Source organism: Prosopis cineraria, unplaced genomic scaffold (assembly GCF_029017545.1).
Source record: "Prosopis cineraria cultivar Desert tree isolate PC_DT_omini unplaced genomic scaffold, ASM2901754v1 PC12, whole genome shotgun sequence".
NCBI lineage: Eukaryota > Viridiplantae > Streptophyta > Magnoliopsida > Fabales > Fabaceae > Prosopis > Prosopis cineraria.
The window spans coordinates 43,753,493-43,778,470 of NW_026555343.1; the positions used below are offsets into that span (position 1 = coordinate 43,753,493).

General features: G+C 32.1%; 3 protein-coding genes across 3 annotated transcripts; 2 read left to right on the forward strand and 1 right to left on the reverse strand.

Annotated features, from left to right (window-relative positions):
• The first annotated feature begins 1,179 nt into the window (after window positions 1–1,179).
• On the forward strand, window positions 1,180–2,880 carry LOC129288004 (transcription factor MYB17-like). The gene is made up of 3 exons (XM_054924306.1): window positions 1,180–1,704; window positions 2,012–2,141; window positions 2,282–2,880. The coding sequence occupies exons 1-3, from the start codon at window positions 1,569–1,571 to the stop codon at window positions 2,838–2,840; spliced, it is 825 nt and encodes a 274-aa protein (XP_054780281.1). The 5' UTR covers window positions 1,180–1,568; the 3' UTR covers window positions 2,841–2,880.
• A 10,879-nt stretch (window positions 2,881–13,759) lies between these two features.
• LOC129287505 (uncharacterized protein At3g61260-like) lies at window positions 13,760–18,495 on the reverse strand. Its single transcript, XM_054923692.1, has 5 exons — window positions 18,180–18,495; window positions 16,276–16,320; window positions 14,687–14,774; window positions 14,311–14,392; window positions 13,760–14,152 (listed from the first exon to the last, which is right to left on the reverse strand). The coding sequence occupies exons 1-5, from the start codon at window positions 18,307–18,309 to the stop codon at window positions 13,958–13,960; spliced, it is 540 nt and encodes a 179-aa protein (XP_054779667.1). The 5' UTR covers window positions 18,310–18,495; the 3' UTR covers window positions 13,760–13,957.
• Window positions 18,496–20,973: 2,478 nt separating this feature from the next.
• LOC129288496 (LIM domain-containing protein PLIM2b-like) lies at window positions 20,974–24,887 on the forward strand. The gene is made up of 6 exons (XM_054925107.1): window positions 20,974–21,243; window positions 23,473–23,700; window positions 23,840–23,939; window positions 24,035–24,060; window positions 24,175–24,264; window positions 24,355–24,887. The coding sequence occupies exons 2-6, from the start codon at window positions 23,566–23,568 to the stop codon at window positions 24,661–24,663; spliced, it is 660 nt and encodes a 219-aa protein (XP_054781082.1). The 5' UTR covers window positions 20,974–21,243; window positions 23,473–23,565; the 3' UTR covers window positions 24,664–24,887.
• Window positions 24,888–24,978: the final 91 nt, after the last annotated feature.

The window sequence follows — 24,978 nt, forward strand, 5'->3', positions numbered from 1 at the left end:
TTCACAACAATAAGTGTACATTTAGGTTTTGACAACAATTTATTTGAAATTAATAACAATCTATTCTAGTTTTAATAAGTTAAAAAAAATTGATAAGAAGAGTTTAGTTATACGTGTTAGTCATTTATCAATAAATATTCGTATGAGTTTTGATAACAACCTATTCGTGATTAACAATAATACATTCAGACTTTTAATAAAGTTAAATGCATGAAATTTTAAAGCTTTTAATTTGTAATTGTCTATGTCAGTTTATAAGTAACATTTATAAAATAATAAATTTCATTTAAAAATTAATAATACACCATTATATTATGATATAGAAATGGTTATAAGTTTGATTTACTATTTATATTTTTTTATATATAATTAAATGACTAAGTGTTATGAGATTAATTCTTCTTTAATTACCTAAATTAATTATTTTTCAAATAATATATTGCTGCCGTACCAACAGCCGTTAACCTCGCTGGCAGCAGGGGCGGCAGCGAGGAGTCCGACAGCAGGCGATGGTGGAGCTTTTTTTTTTTTTTTACCTATTTGAAAGATAATTTTATCATTTTACTAATTTACTTATGAAACTAATATAAAAGAAGGATCAGAATATTGGAGAATAAATATCAAATTATTTAATTCTCGTGTGATATAAATTTGAGATAGTGGTCTCGGACGCTACTTTCCCAAGATCTAAGGCGGAACGAGGAGGAACGGAGATTGTGTAATGAGTGAGTAGTAATAAAAGGAGGACATTGCATGAGAGAGTCCGTACCCTGCTGCTCATAAATATGATCGACGCCATTAATGATGTTCTTCACTCCTTTTCTCTGGGCTTGTCACTGTTGCTGCTGTTTCATCCCAGAGAATCCGCCATCAATGCCCTTTTCTCTTCTTACATATCAGCCTTTAATGCCGTCGCCATCATCCACACCCTCACTTCCCACTTCTGCTCATTTTCAAAACTCTCTTCTCTGAACTCTCTCTCTCTTCTGCCTTCTACTCACTACTTGGCATTTATTGCTCAAGCCAGCCACAAACTCGCTGAAAACCCCTTCTTCTTTCCTACCATCAATTATTTCACCTTCTACTTCCTCTTCTTCTCTCCTCCATCCTCATCATCCGTACATATTAAATGCAGATTCAAAATTTATTCATTTTTATTATGTGTATATCAGCGTCACCAGTTCATTTATAAATGGTGGAGGTAAAATTTTCTACCATCACAAGCATTTATTGCCAGAATACATAGGTATTTTTCATCTAAAATAAATAACCTTAAAAATCTGCAAAGGGTCTTGTCAACTTTTCCGACATTTAAATCCCGCCTTGTCGTCTACAGATGCAACGATACTTATTAACTCAAATTTGCTCAGACCCATCCGCCTAAAGGTTGTTTCTCTATGATCGTACCATTTTCCCAACATTTAAACCCCCCTGCACATCTCTCTCTTGTGCATTCCTCGCTTGTTGTCGTACCTGAATCTCATCCCTCACTCCCCTAAACTTTGGACTTTGGAGGCTCATTGTTGCAGAGAATCTGTCGTGGATCCTCTCTTCATAATCGATCGACGATGGGAAGAACACCCTGCTGTGACAAGAGGGGTTTGAAGAAAGGGCCCTGGACGACTGAAGAGGATGAGATTCTCGTCGATTACATCAACAAGAATGGCGGCCATGGAAGCTGGCGTTCTCTCCCTAAGCTGGCAGGTTTTCATCTCTCATTTTTCTTTCCAGAATCATTCCCATGGTTCCAAACTTCAGTTTTAGATTTTCTTGTTTAAAGTGATTCTTTGACTAGGCCAGAAGCTACTTGGAAGTAAGAGTTCAACTAATAGGGTATCATGTTTTCATGCTTATGTACAACCTTTATATGTATGGTCTTTTATCGGTACGATCTGCACTTTTTGAGAACTCGATTCCTCCATTCTGAGGTTTGCTCTTACAAATCCATCCCATTGCTTCTAATAAATAAAAGATGTGATTGAGTAGACAAAAGGGTGGTTGTGGTGTGCAGGTCTGCTTCGCTGTGGGAAGAGTTGCAGGCTAAGGTGGACGAACTATCTGAGGCCTGATATAAAACGTGGTCCCTTCAGTGTTGAGGAAGAGAAGCTTGTGATACAGCTTCATGGCATCCTCGGCAACAGGTATTCATCCCCTGGTAATTAATTTCCATGTCACTTTACTCTCATGGGCCGGCGTGAGGTATCTTCAAATGAAGAATAATCCCCTTGTTTGATTGTGAGCTGTTCAAATGAAGAATAATTGGTATGTACTGAAATTGCAGGTGGGCGGCGATAGCGTCACAGCTACCAGGAAGAACAGACAATGAGATAAAGAACCTGTGGAACACCCACTTGAAGAAGCGACTCTTGTGCATGGGACTCGACCCTCAAACCCACAAGCCTCTCTCTTCTTCTTCCTCATCCTCCTCCTCCTCAGCTGCCGCTTCTACTCCCTCCAATGCCTCCATCTCCACCCGCCACATGGCTCAGTGGGAGAGTGCCAGGCTCGAGGCCGAGGCTCGCCTCTCCAAAGAGACCTCTCTCTTCGCCTCTCATTCCTCTGCCGCCGACCCCGACTTCTTCCTCCGCTTGTGGAACTCCGAAGTCGGCGACGCCTTCCGCAACATAAATGTCGTCTCTTCTCCGGGATCCTCCTCTTCCACCAAGTGCACTGTTGCTACTGCTCCAACAACACGTGCTTTCATGGCTTCGTCTGACGACTCTTCCATCTCTAATGATTTGGAAGAGTCGTCAGACACTGCGTTGCAGCTCTTGTTGGATTTTCCCATTTACAATGACATGAGCTTCTTGGAAGCAAACTCTTTCATTTCTCCTCTTTAGGTGTACGTTATGTAGTTATCAGGTATGTTGTAATCCCCTTGTTTGCGTGTTTTGGGTTGAGTATCTTTTAGGGTTTCCTGTCAAAGGCGTGTGTGTGTGTGTGTGTGTGTGTGTGTGTTGGAGATCTTGTAGGACGATGGTAGTTGTTCGTCGATTGCGCTTCTGAATTTTGGTTTCTCATTTGGGTTAACTAAATCAGTAATTATACATACATATGGAATACATATTGTATCAGAAACGTTAACTTAGCTTGCTTATTGCACAATGTTCTGTGGATTGATTTCCTCTCAAATTTTTTTGAATAAAAGGTGATTCATTCATATCAAAAGTCTAAACAGATCAAAATACATCAACGACATCATTTCTTCCCCCTTTCTCTCCTCTAATGAAAGATGGAGGATGGTTTGAGGAAACGCACCCACGCAGTGAGCACACAGCGAACTGACTTTGCGACAACGTATGAGTTCATGTTGTACTGAAATTGGTCTGTGTCCGATTGATTTCAGTACAATCTAACAGAAAAAATAAAAACTTGTTCGAGAACACCTCTTTAATTTTATTTTTTTTGGGAGTACTTGATATTTTAAGCTTGCCTAACATTGATCTAAGAGACTTCAACAAGCTTCAGAAAATCCAAATGAGTCAGGGCAATGTTCTTGTGGGTAGAAGTTCTACCAAAAGTGACGGATTTAGGATTCTTCCTTTTTTTCTTTCACCCCGGCGGGAGTTGGGGTAACGAGGCGCAAGATTTAGCTATAAATTTTTTATAACCAATTTATAAAGCATGGCTTCAAACATTTGCAAGGAGGTAAACATTTGTGTAGTGGTCAGCAACCCTTCTGGTACTCCTATAAATTCGTTCTTAACCACCAATGCGACTACATGTCAGAAATTAAATTCAAGAGCTTATAGCTATAACTTCTTTGTTAGATGAATCAAATTTAACTAGAGGTTCCAAATTTGAGCTCGGGAATGTAGTAGTGTTAAGTGATAAAATTTAGTGATAAAACTTTCACCTAAATATGTCCTATCATGGCTCATTTCATATTAGTATGGGCCACTATTAAAATGTCACATCTCAAAATACAAAAGTAACGGGCAAAGGATATGTGTACAAACACACATATTTTAAGCCTTAATTTAATAAATTTTATTATTGAAGCATATTTATTTATATTATAACAAAAGCTTCAATTTTTTTTAATAAAAATTTTAGCAGAACCTTCTCTTAAATAAGATCTTTCAACAATTTATAATGCAATATTTTAGGCAAGTTATTTAAATCAATTAGGAGCTCAGTCTCTTTCAGCCAATAGAAAGAATATGTAACAAAATAAAAGCTCTAGCTATATTGCTTATATGGAGCACCTAAAATTTAATTTACAAAATACAATTTCATAAATTAAATTGCATCAAAAGGTAACTTAGTCTACGGCTCTCCCACTTTCCCATTAGTGATAAACTCTTCAATAATCAATAGAAAGTTTAACATCAACTAATGAATCTAAAACCAAAACATTTTTCAGTGAATAGCATAAAAAAAGAGAATTTAAAAGGATAAAAATAATAACTCAATAATTATGTAAAATGATTGAAAAGATGATAATTCAATGTAATAAATATAATAAATTTGTAAAACTTAATCATAACCATAAAATGAGAGTAAACTAAAATTGCTTTACTCTATCATGTTTAAAGAAAACAAATTATCCATATGTAAATCAAAGTAATACACTTACTAATTATTGAAAACATTGAAATCTCAAATACAAAAGTTAATTAAAATTTAGAATTTTGAGGATTGAATAGAATAAATAATAAATTTGGACATACAATTCACGAGAGTAAATAACTAGATGTGGTTGAAGTCATGAAACAAATATTGACACACAGATTATGAGGAAAACTAACTAGATGTGACCAAAGCCACGAAATAGATGCAGGTATGAGACCTATGAATAACAAACATAAGAATAGAGTTTATAAAAATTAAACTAACTAGTCATTAATTATGGTGCGTTAAGGGCTAAAGGAATTACCGTTAGCAATAATGTTCTGCTTAAAGTCCTTTAAAAATCACTTTTCAAACATGCAAGAATAATCATTTTTGAAATATAATTTCCACTCTCAACATTAAACTCACATGAATCATTTCAAACTTTAATTCAATAGTCGTCAAAATAAAATTTCATAAGTAAGGTTCATTTTTGCATTTATTTGGTAACCAAAAATTTTCAAACCTAACCAAAAAAATTTCATCAGTCTTAAAAACATAATTCATAAGGAAAATACATGTGCATATCATATCTTAATTATTTCTTGTCACAATTGTATATATAATTTCACAGAATAAAATAATATAATTAACAGATGTCCAATACTTAACATAATTAACAATAACAACAACAAATCATCTACATAAAAATTTAATATTTCAGTAAAAGAGATTTTATTGATAAATTAATTGGGATGTTATTTACTTACTTGTTAAATTTTAAAATCCAATGATTTTGTCCCTTTCCAAACACCCTAAAATCATTGTAAGAATTTAAATAAACTTCCAATGCTACCAATATCAACATTTAACTATAATAAATTTTAAATTTTAAAGTCAAGACTTTACACATAAAAATTCTTTAAAGCTATAGCTCAATACTCTATTAAAATATAATCTTCAATTTAAATTTTTAGAGTAATAGCACTCAAATTGAACATATTACTTGCAAGGATCAATGAAATTTCAAAATATGCAAATCAAGTAAAGTTTCCTCTATCAAACATTATGCCAAATACCTTCCATACACTAATCTTTAAGCTCGAATCAAACTTCTTCCTTGATTCCATTTCCCAAAGATTTACAATGTAGACATTTAAATCAAACAACCTCCCAAATCCCATTTCCTCTAACAAGAATATCAATCTTAAATCTACAAAATTCAAATTGATTAAGTACCATCTTGATCCAACATAAAATTTTATCTTGAATCAACTTCTCATCCTTATTCAAAAATAGCAGAAAAAAATTGTAGCTTCATCACTTGAGTCCCAAGACACACACAGAAATGATAAGAAAAAAGTGGACTCAAGACCTCTTTACCTCCCTTCACATTGGCAGACATAGGGAGGAAGGGACGAAGGCAGATACAGGGGAAAAGAGCGACGGCCATCAAAATGAACCTCCCACAGCCACTTGAATTAGGAACGCCAAAAACAGGGAGAAAATTTTAAACTCCCTTAAACCATATCAGAGACAGCAAGCACGAAAAGAGGAGGAAGAAGAAAAAATAGTGACACACAAAAAAAGCTAACAACGACAACCAGGGGAAGAAAAACTCACTATGGAACTTCACAACAGCGGCGGATGGAGCTGTCGCACCTGTCAACGATGGCAAGCTGGACGGCTGGGAAGGTTGAGCGATCTGTGACGTAAAGTAGTAGAGACGATGAAGAATTCCAACGTTCCCATGCAGCAGAACGACAAAGGAGGAAGAGGAAGGCTCCTCGTTCATGGTAGCTCGTGTCAATCAGTAGCGGACGGAGTGGAGGTTCACGTCGGCGACGGTTGGAACAGGAAGGAGGAAGACCGAGATACAGAGGAAGCATGAATGAAGGGAGAGAAAAATCAGGGCACCTCAGTTTGGAATTGCATTGATGAGCACGTGGTGCTCATCACGGATCAGAGCAATTCTGACCTCGATTTTAGTTTTATTTGATGTTTATTGTCCATTTAAATTAATTTTTTTAATATTATATTTATTAATATAAAAAATATATAAAATTTTAAATTTTTATTATATCTTTTCATTATCAATCTGACTAAAATAGATTTAATTTAGTAATTTAATTTAATATTAAAAATTTATAATTTTATAATTTGATTATAAAAATAGACTCTGTATAGTTTAGATATAATTTAAATGACTTAATTTAATATTAAAAAATTTATAAATTTTACAAATCAACCATTTAAATGTATTATAAATAGTTCATATTTAATATTAAAATTTATATTTTTTATTTTAATAAATATAATATTATAAATATTTAAAAATTAATTAAATAAATGATAGGGATTAAATAAAGTTAAAATAAAGGATAAAAATTGTTCTTAGTCTTGATGAGCATTCGGTGCTTATCACTCGACAAGTATTGAATGTGGATGTCCTAAATTTGATTCGCTCTTTGAAAGTTGAAGGAGACAAGAGAGAAGGGGAAAAATACCTGATTGGAGTGAGGGTAATTTGATAAATTTTATAAAGTAAAAGGCCAAAATGAAATTCCCTAGCCTCAACAGATTCGAATATGGGATCTAATGGATAATATTTGTATAATCTTTCACTACAGTAACAATCCCTTGTCATTATAGTTTTAAGAATTAATATAATTACCATTTAAATATATTATTACACATTTAATTTTTCTTAAATTCCTGGACTATTACATAAAATCCCTTATCTTAGCGTAAGATAGGCTCAATATATCAGGTACTTTATGAGGGGAAAAAAATTAGAAGAAAGTAGATAATCTTGAACTGATTCTTCCATGGTTGTACTCAAATTGGTCTACGTCGTTTTAGTACAAGGTGTTTGGAAAAAAAAAAATTGAAACTCAATTTTTCAGAAGCCAACTTTTTATTTGTACTATAATAGAAAATATTTTTGTATTTGTGGCATTCTCCCATATAATTTTTTGTAAGGAAATCAGCAGCCAAGGATTTCAGTAACATTAATATTAGTCAAGAATCATTTTACTTTAAAATTACAATACAGCCTCTTAGTCTTTAATTGATATTAATTTGAGATTAAAAGACCAAATTGCCCTTAAAAGTTAAAAAAAGGCCACTTCAACGAGAAACTGTCCTACTAGTTCAACAAGGGATTCAAATTTATCTAATTATCTACTTGTTCAATAAAAAAACTAGTTTAGGAAAATGACACTTCATTTTAGGAAAAATGACACTTTATAATGTGAGAAATAGGAAAAATCGAGACTTACAAGTAAGTTGGAAAACTTTGATCAAGTAATCTCTCACTTGAGTTTAGCTAGGATAGTCTCAATTTATAGACTATCCTAATGTGTTATAGCCTGTGGTTTCATATAAGAGACATAAGGAGGATATAAGAGATATGTGAACATACATATATTGATAAAATGGTACATAGTTGTCTATATTATAACCCTAGTAAAACAAATCATGTGATTAGTCTCAATTTTATATGAAATTGTATTATGAAACCATTATCTCATGAGCATGTGTTGCTATGAATGTAAATCTTGAATTGTGCTCTTGAACACATTAAATGATTTGAATATGATATCCTTGCCACTTGCATTTAAATTGATTAGCATGCATTATTATAAGTTAGAAGGACCTTGAGTGGTTGTACTCATTATATTATCTTCAATATTATAAGGACTAGCTCATCAGGGCATAAGGAAAATAGACTGAGGCTTAGGACTGTGATCCTAAAATTAATAGGCCTCATTTACTTTGATTTTGTTATGTGTATAGCTTATATGGTATTGCCAACTAGAGAGAATTCATGATTGTGTCATACTTGCACTATATATTTTGTTAAACTATATCGTGTATTTTAGGCCTTAGGGTGCATATGTAATGATTTTGAGATCTATAATAGAGCTAAAATATTAGTGCAAATAAGATTTATGTATGGCACTTGAATTATAATGATTAATTGGTGAAATTTGTGATTAGAGCTCCCCCTTCTATTTTTGTGATTAAGGGGTTGAGCAATAAAAAATGTATTTTATATGGTATGTTAGTAATGTGGTGTATTGTGTAACATCCTGATTTTAAAAAAAATGATAATAATAAAAATTTATATTATTTGAGATTATTTAGAAATAATAATATGGTTAGAAATTTAATTATGAATTAAAAACTTAGATTTAAAATTATATAAGAAATATTTTATTAAGATATAATTTTAAGATTTAAAATAAAAAATTATGTGTGTGTGTGAGTTAAAAAAAAAGAAAAGAAAAAATAAGGGAGCACTGTAGAAGTCCCACATCGATTAGATGGGGGAAGGTGAGGTGCATTCTCACATACAAAAGGAGGAGGCACAGGCGAGGAGACGCAGAAGGAAGCAAAAAGAAATATTTTTGTAATTAGTAAAAATTGTAATTAATGGCCCAAGGTGCAATTTGTGAGAATTGCAAGTAATAGGCCAAAAGTTTGAATAATTAAATTCAGACCTATAGTTTTTTTTAATATAATTGTGGGACCTAAAATCTCATTTTTATATTATTTTTCTCTCTCCTCTCACGTTGCTCGACGTCTTCTCGCAAGGGAGAATTATTTTCTTTTTCTTCAGGTATGTTCCAACTTTCTTGTTTAGATTAGCATTTAAAAAATTATTTAAGTACAAAATTAATTTTATAATTATTTTCTAAATAATATTAACTTTTTAGTGATATGATTATTTTATAGAATAGAGTAAATATTCTGATTAAAATTTTTTTATAGGATAGTTAATCTGATGATATGATGGATTAAAAATATAGGTTAAAGCTCTTAGGAATATAATAAATATTATAAAATATTTTCTTGAGGTTGAAACTCATGTTTAAAAAGTTTTGAGTTAAACTCTAGATCTATAGGATTGAATTTATGTTGAATCTGAGATGTAGGGATGAACTTCTGATTATTAAATATTTATTTAAGTATGAATATATATTTTTGAGGTTATAGAAAGGTGATTTGAGGCTTCAGGATAATTCTAAAATTTTTAATTTATTTTTGAACGAATTTTTAGAATATAGAAGGATGAAATTGTGATACTAGAAGTGATTTGAGGCTTAAAAATAGTTTATTAGGGTACGAGAATTTTAGAAAAGAATTTGGGAAGTTAAATGAGGCATAAATCTTAAATTAGTGTTAATATGGATTATAGATCTAAGACTTTCTAACTCTTTAAATTAGAGTTGTTTATTTTAATATAAAATTAATATATAGTATTACGAAATAACTATGTAGATTGTGTTGACAAAGATAGTGGTGAAAGAGGAGTTGTGAAGGGAAACTTGTTATTCAAGACACAAGGTAACCATTATTAATGTGTTGTGATGGGTGTGTTTGTGAATGATTATGATTTGTTTTATTGTTTGAAAAAATTATGAATTATTGAAAATAAATACTGTATATACTTGTTTGAAATTATTGCCAAGTGGGTTAAAATTTATTTTTGTTTATCATGATGAGATATTATTGTTCGAATATATTTCTGCTTGGATATTTGAATGATGCATGACTTGTCAGGGTATTTTAATGTATGGTGTTAATGGAAATTTCTGTTCGGTTAATTATTACCACGTAGTAAGCCCTCATTGGACCCAATGAGTGGCGTGTCACTTGGTCCAACTCACCTTTGGCCGGTGATTTGGCATCCGAGCATGGCAAAAGGAGGATATAAGGTGTAGTCATGCAATTAAGTACTTGTTCGGTTTGTTTGAAAATATTATTCGATTAAATGTTTTGTGTGCCTACTTAGCAATCGCATGATTAGTTACATCCGCATGCATCATTACATATTAATTTTTGGTTACTGGGACTTTTAAGTCTCATTCCCCGTGGTTAACATTTTTACAGGAGCGAATCCGGCCGAGAAAGCACCAGAGGCATAACTTTGGTGTATGAGACATCATCTTTTACGTTGCCTCTCATTTTGTATTATGCAATGTATCTTGTGCCAACCTAGGACATTTCTTATTTTGACAACATGTAAGCTCTAATCCTTTTTATTAAATGCATTTATATGACCAAGAGGATTATGTTTGTCCCTCTTGATTCATGACCTAATTTAAATATCATGCCATGAGGATTCTGTCTGTCCCTCATAGTTCTAATTGCTTTTTGAGATATTTTAAGACCTGTGGTATATTGTCTTGGATGTACCATGGTAGAAATTTTTCTACCATGATAAGGGTATGATAAGGGTTCAATAAAAAAAATAATTTATTAAATTAATAATTTGCAAAAAATTGATTTGTAAATTTGAGGGTGTTACATATTGTATAGGTTTATTTCAATCCATTGAGTGTGATTTGGGTGGTGTTTGCAGCCTTTAGCTTTTGGTATGAGATTTAGACACTCAAGTTATGTGTAAATTGTGAAAAAGGGTGAATTTTGAAATGAGTGTTCAACTTTTGACTAAGAGATAATTTGATTTTGAAACTAAAGTCATTAACTAGAGGTAGGAAAAAGCTCTCTATAGAGACCTAGATCACCTTAATCGGACGTCGAACTGAGAAATGTACATAAGAAGTTCACCCCATTTGTTGTCAAAATTTTGCAAGGCGTCGCAGTGCATGATGCTTGATAAAGCCAGTGATTTGAGCGGGTCAAGCTTATTCAGGTCGGGCTTAATTCAGGTTAGGCTTATTCGAATTGAGCTTAAAATATCCTAACACTTTTCAAAAGCTCGTATAACTAAATCTAACCTTAATAACTTTGGGTTTCAGACTTATTTAGGCTGGCTTGAATATCGAAAACTTTTTAAAAATATTTTTCTTTATTTTTTAAATCAATTTTAATTTTTAAATAATTATGTTAAGCATAAAATATTATTTTAACTTTAAAAGAATAAAATAAAAAATAATAACTTATCAACTTTGTACTTAAGTAACTCCGTTATTATTTTATTGCATTATATGTAATTTATTTATAAATGTTTCCTTTACTTTTAAATTAATATATTAGTTGTTTAAATATTACTCTTATCATGGTTATATATAAATATTTTATATATTTTAATTAAATTATATTATTTTAATTATGATCAAGTTTACCTCAATTCAGTTACGGTTAAACCACTAACTTAAAATTATTGCCCTGATTAATTTAAAATTTTTAATAAATTTTGGATAAATTGTACTTTTTATTTTTAATAATATGAAAAAAATAGCCATCATTATATTATATAAAATAAAATTATGTAATTATGAGTAAAATACTATTTTTTTGAAATTATTTTTTCTTTAACTTTTTACATTGTTTAACCCTTACATACAAAGAGTTTTTACTCTAATTTATTATTAATTTTTAACCAAGTATAATATGGGCGATAACTAAATAATTTTTTTTAAAATATTATTCTATTTATTATATTTATCTAGCAGTAAGGTAAAAATTTATACATGCCCAAATTTTATTTTTAAAATTATTTTTTACTTTAAAATTAATTATCTTATTTAATAAAAAGATATATAATATATTTTTTTGGATACACAAATAATGTATAGGACTCAAAACTTTTTTTTTAAAAAATTGAGTCTTAAATTATAAAAATTAATATTAAAATATATTTTAAATATTATTTTGAGATATTTTATTTAGTAAAAATAATAAAAATATAAATATTTTTATTTTTTTTAAATAACTATGATAGTGTCCTCAAATATGTATAGTACTTTAGTATAAAATGACATCAAACTTAAAAAACTAATTAATATTTATTATATATATATATATTTAAAAAATTATTTTTTATTTGGGTATTTGGGTAACTCGAATAAGCCCAAACATTAAAATTAATATTTTTTTAGGTTTGACCCTAAATTTTTTGAGTAGATTCGTGCTAGCTCATTGGGCTTTGCCCAAATTATTGGTTCTAATGCCTAAGTCACAGTGCATGGTACAGAGATACACAGGCCGCAATGCATGCCCTTCTATTGCATTGAATGACTGTTTTCACTTTTATGCAAGTGTTTTGACCCTTATAGAGGTCCCATGCTTCCACATATTAATTTAATTTTGATTTATACTTGCAAAGATGAGTTGTTAATTTTGAAAAAACTTTAAAAACTTAAGATCTTATTTGTGTAAATTGATATATCTGATAATTACATTGATGTTTGGAGTTTAGGGAGGATTAGTAAAGGTAATCTTACTGGTCTAACCTGAAGATCTTACAACTTTCAATTTGTATTGTCCATATTAGATTAATGAGTACAACACACAGTTATGTTATAATATGAAAGTAGATAAAACATTGATTTATTACTTATATTTTTTTTGCATATATAATTAAAGAGCTTGGTGGCCTAGTGGCTACTAAAGTTTTTAGGTGGTGGGTGGCTACTAGCAACCTTGCTGGTGGTAGGGGCTCAACGGTTTTGCTGACGGACGTTGCTAGTAACAATGGGGAGTGGCTTTTTTCCCTCCTTTTAGAGACAATTTGATCTTTTGACCTCACAAATTAATATCAACAAGGGTCAAGAGATTGTATTTCAATTTTAAAATCAAATGGTCCTTGGCATTAATTTGTTATTGAGATCCTTGGTTGCTATTTTCTCTTTCTTGTATGGTACCCCAACATTGGTTACTAGAATTTAAAAAAAAAAATTATACATAAATGTTGGAGTGAAAAAAAAAAAAAAAAGGTACTGTCTAGCTTGCAGCGTTTCCTGGGAACGAGTTCGTTTCTGTGAGTTGGACAAAAAATGATAACAAGAAAGAAAATCATTTCGAGATGTTAACTTGTAGTGATAGCACTTGTCTGCCATAACTTATAGAGTAGCTTGCAACGAACGTTCCAAAATGACAGATAACCTGGCTTAGTTTGTTCCAAAACTCTGCTTTAAAAATTTAGAACTTTAAAGAAGTGCTCGCGTGACCTTTAACTGGCCTCTTTGGTGATGGTCATCTGTTGGATTAACTATCAACTATATATCAATAGGTTTAACTATGGAGATTATTTTAAATTAAACAGTTTTTATACGATGAAATTGAGATTAGCGATACATGAAATATGAAAAGCGTACGTGTTTCGGAAGATTGTAAAACCAGGCCAGTTGGCAGTTGTGACTTGCTTATAGCGGAAGACTTGCGAAGCGGACAAAACAGGAGAGACGAGAAAGAGAAGAAAAGACAGCCATGCCATAACATGAGTAGAGGATTTGTGTTGTGTAAAAATCCATTAAAGAACACTATATGAGGCGGATGGTACAAACAAGAACCTTGTATTTTTGTTACACACATAAAACAACTTCAAGAACAAATTAAAGCCCCAAAAAACATATGCACAAAATTCAAAATTACCATTTATTACTATAAAATATCAAACCACAGACAAAAGTGGAAGAGGAAAAAGGAATCAAAAGCAGCCAAGGAGCTTCTTTGGAGTGGTTCCAGTTGCGCGGTACTTGGCAGCAAATTCCTCTGCTTTGAGAATTTCTTCGCCCCGCTTGGCTTCAACCACTGCCCTCTTCTCTTCTGCTTCCTTGTGAACTAACGCTATCTTGTTCTTCATTTGCTCCCCATATTCTGCTTTCTTTCTCTCCAGTTCTTCCTGCTCATGCACATTTTCATTTTCAATAATTAAACAAAAAAAAAAAAAAACCTTCGATACCATCACAAGAATATGCTTTGAAGTGAAACTCCATGAATGCTTTCTCACTTTCAGATCTAAAACAATAGTGAATCAGTGAGCGACAGGGTAAGTATTACCTCAATTTTTTTCAGCTTAGCTTCGATTGCTGCTTTCTTGCTATTTTCCCATGCGGCTACAGTAGAAAGCTTCTTTTGGGCTCTGTTTACAAATCACAATGTCTCTTTTTAACTCGGTTATCAAGACAGATCAAGACATGATCATAGAAGTAAACTTTGTCAAAGAATATGTGAAATCTGCAAAAAGACCATTTCTGTCTTGTTTCGCAGGGACTTTCGTTTTTGGCATTTGAAGAATCAAATTTCAGTCTTGTGAGACAGTAGCAAAATAAATAAGTATTGGCATTCATCTGTTGCGGCTTTTAGATCAACCATATCTCAGAAAATAGGCTCATATCAAACAAAGCACAAGTACTGAAGAAATAAAAGTTCTTACTTGTTCTCTGCTTTGGTTTTCTCACTTTCTTCCCATGCCTTGATGTAGGACAACCTTTTATCTTTCTCCACTTCTGCTAGAGCAATATCTGTACAACATATAGAAACCACATGAGCTTCTTGCTAAAGAAGATATATGCGTCCCATTGAAACGTGAAACCGACAAGCAAACAATAACTTCAAACATGATATTCAGAACCGACCAACATACATGCATTTTATAGGTCTTTGCTAATAGTCCATTAATTTAATTATGTCCTAAAGAGTCAATGAACAGCTGTGTGCTTGAAATTACGTCTAAATGCTGTGTTTTGTTTGAATAACGTGACAAGAAACACTTCAAAAATTTCGGGTAAGTTATAATCTAGGTTGCACAGATATGGGTACGAGTATCGGATACAATACGGCATGATACGGCAATACGGCAAATTTTAAAAATTTTAGGATACAGGTACAGGGATATATAAAAATTTTTATATAAATATAAATAATAATTCAACTATTAAAAATGCAAACAATTCAACCAAATACAAACTATTGAATTAATACTTCCCTCAAAATTATTAGTTACAGCCATATCTAATTAAAAAAAGACATAAATTAAAATAAGACAGGACCAGAACCATTGAGAATTATACTCAAACTAAGTTTAAAATAAACAGAGAGCAACAGGTTCTGTGCATATGGAGAGCAAGATATTAAATGGATAATATAAATAATAATCAAACTTTTAAAAAAAGCAACAACATAATAAAATAATAAATATGCTTCAGTTTCATGCTACCACAGCTGGCAGAGAAGACGAGTGAGATATTGAAACAAAACTCAAGAAGGCAGAGAAGAGAGAAGACGAGGCGAGTGAAGGACGAGAAGTCGAGAACCTCGACTGGACCGACGAGCTGAGCAACCACAGAAGACAGAACAAGACGCGACTTGCGAGTTGAGAATGGATGGGTTCACGACGGCACAAACAAGAAAGCACGGACAGGGATGAGAGCGACGAACGAGACTGGGGAGAGATTGCAGGATCCGAAAACGTTCGAACTGCTGAATGGTTTGCGAATTAAGGATTTAGTCAAATTTTTTACGCAAAATGCAGCGTCCCGCGTAGCAGCCGTGTCCGCCGCGTCAAAGCCGTATCCCGCCGTGTCTAGCCGTGTCGCCCAAAAAAAAAAAACGTGTCGGACACGGACGTACTCGCACGGAGCGAGTGTCCGTGTCCGATACGTATCGGATACACCGCCAAAATCGGTGTATCTGTGCTTTCTTGGACTATAACTCCAATGAGAAGGAGGTTTGAAATCAAGGTTAGTAGTACGACGAAGGGAGAGATAAGGATATTTGATAATAAAAATCTATGCATGAATTTGCTATCTGTCCATGGACTAGAACATATAGAAACTTCATTGGATAGCTTACAAATTGAGTCATCCAAGCAGTTACAAATTCTTGCTCTCTTTTCTAAAAAAAGATTCCCAACAATATGTGGAATTTGCTCATGATCAAGAGATGCAATATGAACAAGGATCCGATTCTGGTAAGAACGACAGTGTGACATAACCTGAAAGATCAGAAAAATTTAAAACTAACCCCTGTCAATGGATCCTCCTTGCTTCTTTGCAGGTTCTGCCGGCCCTGAAAAGCAGAAGTCATGACAAGTGAGTTATATACATCAATTAGAGAAGCATGCATTTTATATTACATCTCAAATAAGAACCCTTGCAAGTTAATTTATACTAGTCCAACCAACTGAAGTGTAACAATGCAGCAACGAGAGAAAAGGAAATACTAGTTTTTATGGAAGATGATGAATGATGTTGTTCAATCCCTAAAAGTCTAGAATCATAAAAAGACAATAGTGTATGTCCAACAATCCAAAAATAGGGAGAATTCTTTTTCCAGTGTGTCTCCCTACACGGTCCCCCCCCCCCCCAAAAAAAAAATTTGGGAAAGAATTTCAGCAGGTCTAGCAAGTGTAGTACTGAATGAATTAACCACATCAAGGTTATAGGATACATAACACAGCATTCAAAAAAAAAAAAAAACTTAACGACTAAAGAGTGGGGGCCATAGATCTTATGCAACTAAATTTCCTACAATACATCCAAAATAAGCGAAAACGCCAGAACCTATAACGATTAGATTTAAATTAGAAAACTTAAATCAATAAATATTGAAATAATTAACATTCCCACACAAGTAATACATCAGAGAAACGTGGAAAAGAAATAAAATAAAGCGGGATATCGATGAATATTTAAGTGACTGAGGCATAGCTGCCAACACGAGGAAGAAAGGAGTCCACTTGAAAATAAAATAATCTTAAAGAACAAAGTAAATATATAATCGAATAATTAAGATGCGCACAATCCAGCTTGCATATATTAAAGATAGAATCAGCCAGCCCTAAAGAAAGTTTAGAACTTTTCCTGTAAATTAAAGCAACATTAGACAGAGTGACAAAAGACTTTCGCAACGTGGGGAACAGAATTAAATTTTGAGGTCCCATCGGACTAATATAAGAAAAATACTTAAATAGATTAAGTGCTATATTATTTATAATTTGTCCAATTAAAATGCTTCAATAGTATAAATAAAATTTTATATAATATTTTTTTAATTGATTTTATTTTTATAACAGAATATAAATTTAATTTTTTATCTTTTCTTTTTATATTATTGTTAATATCAAAATTAATTTATGTTCAATACCATTTAATAAATATCATTTTTATTGGACAAAACAAAAATGATGTGGTTCACTCTACTTAAAAATTTATCCTAATATAAATTTCTTTGTTGGAAAGGAGAGAAATTGTCTCTCTGAGAAGAAAGTTGGTCATATAATTGCTGCTAAGTCAAAAAATTTGTTTAGATTTCTATTCAATCAAATTATTTGTGATATAAAAATAACAGGATAATATGTGAAGGCAGCACTTACTTCATTGTTGTATACAAGTCACTTTTTAAAAGAAACGAGAGAGAGTTAAATTATTCTCTGAGAAAATATCACAATTTACTCTCGTTAAATTCATCACTTTAAAAATAATTTATTTCTCCTATTTAATCTTCTACTCTACTTATATATATAAAAACAGAAATGATAAAATTAGAATAAAATAATTAATGACAAAAATTTTTTTAATGCAAAGTGAGGTATAAAACGTATAATTAATTCCTTTTAAAAGATGAGACTGGAGGAATACTCTTTAACCCAAAAGAAAGAGTGAGCTGGATTTCCATTAGCATTAAAATAATGAATAATTGATGATAGAGCCAACTACAGCAAACCAAAATCAATGACAATGGTTTTGTGATGTGGAGAAAATCATAATAAGCACAACAGATCCATCAAGTATCAGATATTCAGAACGATAGTGGATCAGAGCTACGAAGATCAGCCTCGGAGAGAAAATGAATAATTAATTGAAATCATTTTAGTGAACAGTGAGAAGTGAGAAGCAACGAGGAAGAGGAAGAGGAAGAGAACTCACTGGGAACAACGGCAAGAGTCTTGGAATCAACGGCGACGTCGGGCGGCGGAACCTCGGCGAGAGGGGGGCCGAGGGGCTTGGCATCGAGGGAAGCAGAGGCGGGTTCGGGCTTAGTTTGGAGGTCGGCCATGGATTTGAATTGGAGTGGGACGACAGAAACAAGGCGGTGTTGTGACTTGTGATGAGAGTCGCAACGATAGGGCTGGAGAAGGTGGGGGTGGGCCTCTTATACAGCTAAGCAGCTTTTATGAATTCATCGTTACTCACTCCCTCCTCGCGGCGGACATCCCGCGTAACGAATGTGTAACCCTCCTTGGCAGCCCTTGATCTTCCTTTTTTATACTCCTTCACTTTATCTCATTCCATTGTTCCGACAGAGGTGTAGGGACGAAAGGTGGGTGCGGATGTAGGGAATGATTTCTGGTGATTGCCGACAGGTAATACAGGTAATGGACGAAGGAGAGTGCCACGTATTCGTTGCTTAATTATTGAATTTGGCAGCGCACGTCGTATTTTAGGAACAAGGCACCGGACGTGGCGCTTCACGTGCATGATAATTATACATTGAGCTTGAAATTCAGACGGGCTGAATTTACTCGAGTTACATTCAATTCAAATTAAATTTATTTAAATTAAATTTAAAGTATTATATCCTTTTTAAAAAGCTCATAACTAAACTCAATCTTAATACTTTCAAACTTTTAGGTTTATTCAAATTAGCTCAAATACCCGAAACTTTTTAAAAATATTTTTAAATTTTTGAATCAATTTTAATTTTTAAATAATTTGTTAAGCATAAAATATTATTTTATTTTTTTAGAAAATAATAACTTATCAACTTTATATTTAAATAACTCTGTTACTGCTTTATTGGATTATGTAAAATTTATTTATAAATATTTTCTTTATGTGTAAATTAATGTTTTAGTTGTTTAAATATTGCTCTTATCATGGTCATATATAAATCTTTTAGATGCAACAACAACAAGTCTTATCCCACTATATATAAATCTTTTATATATTTTAATTATGATTAAATTGATCTCAATTCAATCACGGTTAAACTACTAACTTAAAATTATTGTTCTGATTAGTTTAAAATTTTTAATAACTTTTAGATAAATTATATTTTTTATTTTTAAGAATAAGAGAAAAATATCCATCATTATATTATATAAAATAAAATCATATAATTATGAGTAAAATATTATTTTTTAAAATTATTTTTTCTTTGACTTTTTATATTATTTAACCCCAATTTACAAAGGGCATTTATTCTAGTTTATTCTTTATTTTGAACCAAGTCTAGCATGAACAATAACCAAATAATTACTTAAAATATTATTCTATTTATTATGTTTATTTAGTACTAAATTTGAGAATTTGTACATGAATTTTATTTTTAAAAATATTTTAATTTTATTTTTACTTTAAATTAATTATCTTATTTTATAAAAAATATAAAATATATCTTTTTGAATACATAAATAATGTATAGGACTCAAAACTTTTTTTAAAAAAATGGATCTTAAAATATAAAATTAATATTAAAATATATTTTAAATATTATTTTGAGGTTTTTTACTTATTAAAAATAATAAAAAGATGAAAATACAAATATTTTTAATTTTTAAAAATAAATATAGTAATGCACTCAAATATATGGTATTTTAATATAAAATTACATAAAAGTTAAAGAATTAATTAATATTAATTATATTTTACATGTTTTTTAAAAATTATGTTTTTTGGGTATTCGGGCTAAGGCTGCGCCTAATCAGGCTTAGTCTGAATTTTCATGGGCCTACTCGAGCAACTCAAATAGGTCAGGACATTAAAAAGTTATTATTTTTTAGGTAAATTTGGGTTGGCCAGTCGTGCTTAGCTTAAATTACTGGCTCTAATTATAAATTATAGAGAAAATTACGTACAACTCTTGCAGAATAAATTTATTTATAAATAAATTCCATAAAATTTAAAAATAATAGTTAGGTCTCTTGAAATATGAGTATAGTTTGAAATTAAGATGAAAAGATAATAATGCTCTTATTAAAAAATATTAAATTAATTAAATAATTTATAATTATTTTATCAGTAAATTATAACTATCATTTTAACTTTTTATCACAATTGTAATTAATTTCATATATTTAACAGTTAAAATGATCATACATTACATGTTTAATATTAATTATATAAAATTAATTTATTAGTGATTTACAATTATCACTTCAACATTTTATAGCTAAAATTTCTCATATCTCATAGTTAAACCGATCATGCGTTGCTAATAAAGTTTATCACTAATTGTTTACAATACTACCTCATCAGTAATTTATGACTATCATTTTAATATTTTATAATTATAATTTCACATATTTAATAGTTAAATTGATCATGTATTACAAATAAAGTTTAACACTAATTATTTTGAATTACTTCATTAACAATTTACTATTATAACTTCTACTTTTTATGGCAATTTTAATTTCACATATTTAATAATTAATACAATTATGCATTACAAATAAGGGTAATATTAAATAATTACTCTAATTTTAAAAATTTTGTGAGACATTCTTGTAAATAAGTATGATCTATGAGATTTATACATAATTTTCTTTAAATTACAATGGTCTCTTTTGCTAGGAGGTCCCACCACAAGTATTGGTTGCCGGTAACCACAAAATTTATCCCTATCTCATCTTGTGGGATACAAGATCAGAGCCGAACGGCAAGCTATATTAACAGGAATAAGTGCCCCAAAGCATCATCTTCCAGGGGGTGGTGAACACCAAGATGCCAATTCTGCTGAAGCTGCTTTTTAATTCCTCTAATGATCGAGACCCGACTGCGCATTGGGTGAGTTAAGCTGTTGCAGTGGTGGACATACGAAACGAGTTCAGCATCTGATTCCAACCTTGCAATAGTTTGGCTGGCGTTGGTCATCCCAAGCAAAAAGCTCAATTAGCATCCTTTGATAATGGATGAGTAGTTGATTGAGTGAAACAGTCCGAGGCGCCAGCAAGCGACATCTGACATATATATGATTATGTCCGCGCGGGTAAATACTAATTCATCTGGGAAATTAAATTAACCCCGCCGCCCATTTTATCTTTGTCCAATTTTGTGCCTTGATTCTCATTATCTACTGTATTTCATATGGATGCACTTCATTTATTACTGCCGTATCTGTAGTCTGTGCGTTGGTTGTCTTAATTAAATGACACCGCCTACCCAGCTGTTCAACATATGTGTCCTTCATCCGACATGATTGCCTTCAGTCATTGTGGTGTGCAGCTACATATTCATCCATGCATGCATGTGAATCTCGTCATCCATTGTATTCATTATTCAATGCCTTCCCACCCCTGTCTCTCTCTCTCCATTTTAAATTATAAAACAACATTAAAAATATTTTATTGTCTCAAAATATAAAATAATTTGATAAAAATAAAGTTTTTAAATAATGTTTTTTTTATATTATCCTTTAAGAAAATTAAAATAATTATAAATTTATAATTTGGAAGGGAGGTAATGGACACTAACTATTATCTTCCTTTTTCAAACTCCCATATATATATATATATATATATTCGTTGCTTCCTTCTCTCTCCCTCTCTTACTTTGCTTATCCAATTAATCCTATGCAACGGATTCATCTTGCCTTTTCTTTTTCTTCTCTTTCTTTCCTTTTGCAATAAATTACAAAATTTTGTGAAATCATATCAATTTTAATTATTTAAAATAAAAAAACAAACCAACGGTGAGTAAAATGAAAAGAACTAAATAAATGTTGCAATTTTATTTTATGTATTTTAATTATAACTGGAAGCATGCATGAACTAATTTTAACACACACACACACATGTATGTATGTATAGTTCTTATTACAATTTAAATTTAAATTTAAGTATATTACAAATAAGTATATAACAATAGATTTTTTTCAAAGTTAAAATACTTAATATAAAATTAGACAAAGTTTCCGGGCATTGTTAGGATGCTCTTTAGATAATTATGATAGGGAGGGTGAAATGATAAAAGCAGTGCGGAAAGTGGTGTCAAGATGTTTTGTAATTTGATTAAAGCATGACCTCATAACAAACACCGATTAAAATGAGATGATTGTGCTGGTAAACATGGGAGGACAGGGGCGCAACTAACCCTCCCTCCTCCAACTTTATTATTTTTCATATTTATAACTTGTCTGTCCACCATGCCCCAATCTATGAAGCTTTTTAGGTTTAGTTGAAAGAGTTTTTTTATGTATTTTTGGGCAAGGTTTGTCAGTAATAATTGTTGTGGGTTTGGTAGGTTTTGCAATATTTTGAGAGGATAAAGTCAATTCTAAAAAGGGATTATTTCAGTCAAATCCAGGCTCAAGCATGTGAGAGAAAGGAAGAAGAGTATATAAATGCTAGCATCAACAAATTATAATATTGGAGAGAGAGGGAGAGCAAGTTGACATAAAAGAAGCCATCAAGATTTAAGTTATTTTTCATTTGGTTCTGTTTATAAAGTAGATGGAATGATTTTTTTAATTTTACTTATAGAAATGTCGTTAATTTTTATCACAATTTTTTCTTTCACTCCATTAAGATGAAGGAAAATGTGGAAAGAACACAGGGATGAGAAACATCTAAAAGGAGAAATTTCCAAAAATTATACTTTTTTTACTATTTTTAAGAGTTTTCTCTCCTAATTTTCTTTCATTCCTAGCTATTTTCTTCAATCCAAAAGAAGGGTAAATATTGGTAAGAGAAAATACATTAATAAAGTGTGTATATTAAATAAGAACAAAGTTAAAAAACTTACTAAGTATTTAGAAAGAGTTATTGATTTTTAAAATTTTTTTTAATTCCGACAAAACAAATTAAAATTGCTTTATAAATAAGATGGATGAAGTACATGTGCATATGTACGATCATTTGTTTAAGGTTGTGCAACCCAACTTTAGCTCCTCTTCAAATCTCAAGCTGGTTGTGGGAAGATGCTTTACTATATATATATATATATATATGACCGAGTAACGTACGTAGTAGAAGTCAAAGGCATTTAGAAATAGTGCATCCCATATTTGCAACATTGAAAAGGTCGTAGCACCAACCTTGTTTCGCTGAAATGAATGGGATATCATCCACATATTCAAACACGAGCTTCCCGTATTTGTCTATTCAATCTGATATAAAATCGCTTTGGCTTCACACATATTCTTAGACTTTGTCTGGGGGGTCTCTCTTGATTTCATTCAATAATCTTATTTCTGAAACTCAGACTTATTGGGTTACAGGGAAAACCCGCACTAGAACAAAATCAAAAAACACAAGCAAGCAAGACACAAAAAGGAAACAAAGAAAGAAGAAGAATATAAAGAAAAATAAAAATGTCTTTCACTGGAACTTTGGATAAATGCAAGGCTTGTGACAAGACTGTCCATGTGGTGGACATGATGACCCTTGAAGGTACTCCTTACCATAAATCGTGCTTCAAGTGCAGCCACTGCAAGGGATTTCTTTCGGTATGCTTAATATTCCCCACACATTAATTCTTCTCTTCCTTTATGCATATATTCTTAGAATAATTATCACGTTTGTAAATTGTAATCACATGTCTTCAAGTTTAAGTTTGAAATGACAAAATGATTGGATGATGATCAGATGAGCAGCTACTCCTGGATGGATGGCGTCCTCTACTGCAAACCCCATTTTGAGCAGCTTTTCAAGGAATCTGGCAATTTCAGCAAGAACTTTCAGTCAGGTAATACGTGCCATCTCTCTCGTTTCTTGGATTGTTCAATCGGAAGCTCAGGTGTCTAACGAAGTATGTTGTGCGGTGAAAACGAAATTTGGCAGCAAGGTCCGTTGAGAAGAATGATCTGGTATGTACTAGTGGCCATCCCTCTCACGTATGCGTGTTCATTAATTGTGACCATGCGTCCTTAATTAGCATATAGAGGGACTGAAATATGGGGCGCGTGTTTTGATGTTTACAGTCCAGAACTTCAAGCAAGCTGTCTTCCATGTTCAGTGGGACCCAGGACAAGTGCTCCGTGTGTGGAAAGACAGTGTATCCTCTGGAGAAGGTTGTGTTATACATTTGTATGATTGAATAATGAGGAAGCAGATGCGTGCATGCATGCATGGATGCGTACTGATGGAATGTTGATGTGCAGATGACGCTGGAAGGAGAGTGCTTCCACAAGTCGTGCTTCAGGTGTGCTCATGCGGGGTGCCCTCTGACCCATTCGTCCTACGCCGCCCTGGACGGCGTCCTGTATTGCAGGCACCACTTTGCTCAGCTATTCATGGAGAAAGGAAATTACAACCATGTCCTCCAAGCTGCCGCCCACAAGCGCAGTGCCAGCTCTGGCACTCCTCCTCCTGAACCTGCCACTGAAGACGATGCCCCTAGCCCTCATCACGAGGACGACAAGAAGGACGACCCCAAAGATGACCCTGAAGAAGAACAGCATCACTCTTAGATCCTTCCCCAAAACACTCCTTATACGTATATGCTTTTTTTCGCTTCTTCTTCTTGTTTTTTTTTTTTTTTTTTGGTGGCCGACTGGTCTCGTTCCTTTCTTCCGTTTTTGGTTCTGTTTCCAGTTTCTCATTCGCCGTCTCACATTTTTGGTCACCATGTTTCTGAGGTGAATCCTCTATTCAAACAAAAAATTCAGCAATAACTATTCTTTCATTCTTATCATTCCATTCTCCTCCTCCTCCTTCTCATTAGTTTAAGGCTCCTTTTTCAACTTTTTTTTTTTTAATAACTAACATTCCTGACTTTGGAAATA

Coding starts and splice junctions, on each gene's coding strand:
- LOC129287505 (XM_054923692.1), bottom strand. CDS start 18,309: ATGGCCGACCTCCAAACTAAGCCCGAACCCGCCTCTGCTTCCCTCGAT. Junction 16,321..18,179: donor GACTCTTGCCGTTGTTCCCA/GTGAGTTCTCTT, acceptor TCTGCTTTTCAG/GGCCGGCAGAACCTGCAAAG. Junction 14,153..14,310: donor CTAAGCTGAAAAAAATTGAG/GTAATACTTACC, acceptor GTGCATGAGCAG/GAAGAACTGGAGAGAAAGAA.
- LOC129288496 (XM_054925107.1), top strand. CDS start 23,566: ATGTCTTTCACTGGAACTTTGGATAAATGCAAGGCTTGTGACAAGACT. Junction 23,940..24,034: donor CAGCAAGAACTTTCAGTCAG/GTAATACGTGCC, acceptor GAAATTTGGCAG/CAAGGTCCGTTGAGAAGAAT. Junction 24,265..24,354: donor CAGTGTATCCTCTGGAGAAG/GTTGTGTTATAC, acceptor GTTGATGTGCAG/ATGACGCTGGAAGGAGAGTG.
- LOC129288004 (XM_054924306.1), top strand. CDS start 1,569: ATGGGAAGAACACCCTGCTGTGACAAGAGGGGTTTGAAGAAAGGGCCC. Junction 1,705..2,011: donor TTCTCTCCCTAAGCTGGCAG/GTTTTCATCTCT, acceptor TGTGGTGTGCAG/GTCTGCTTCGCTGTGGGAAG. Junction 2,142..2,281: donor CATGGCATCCTCGGCAACAG/GTATTCATCCCC, acceptor CTGAAATTGCAG/GTGGGCGGCGATAGCGTCAC.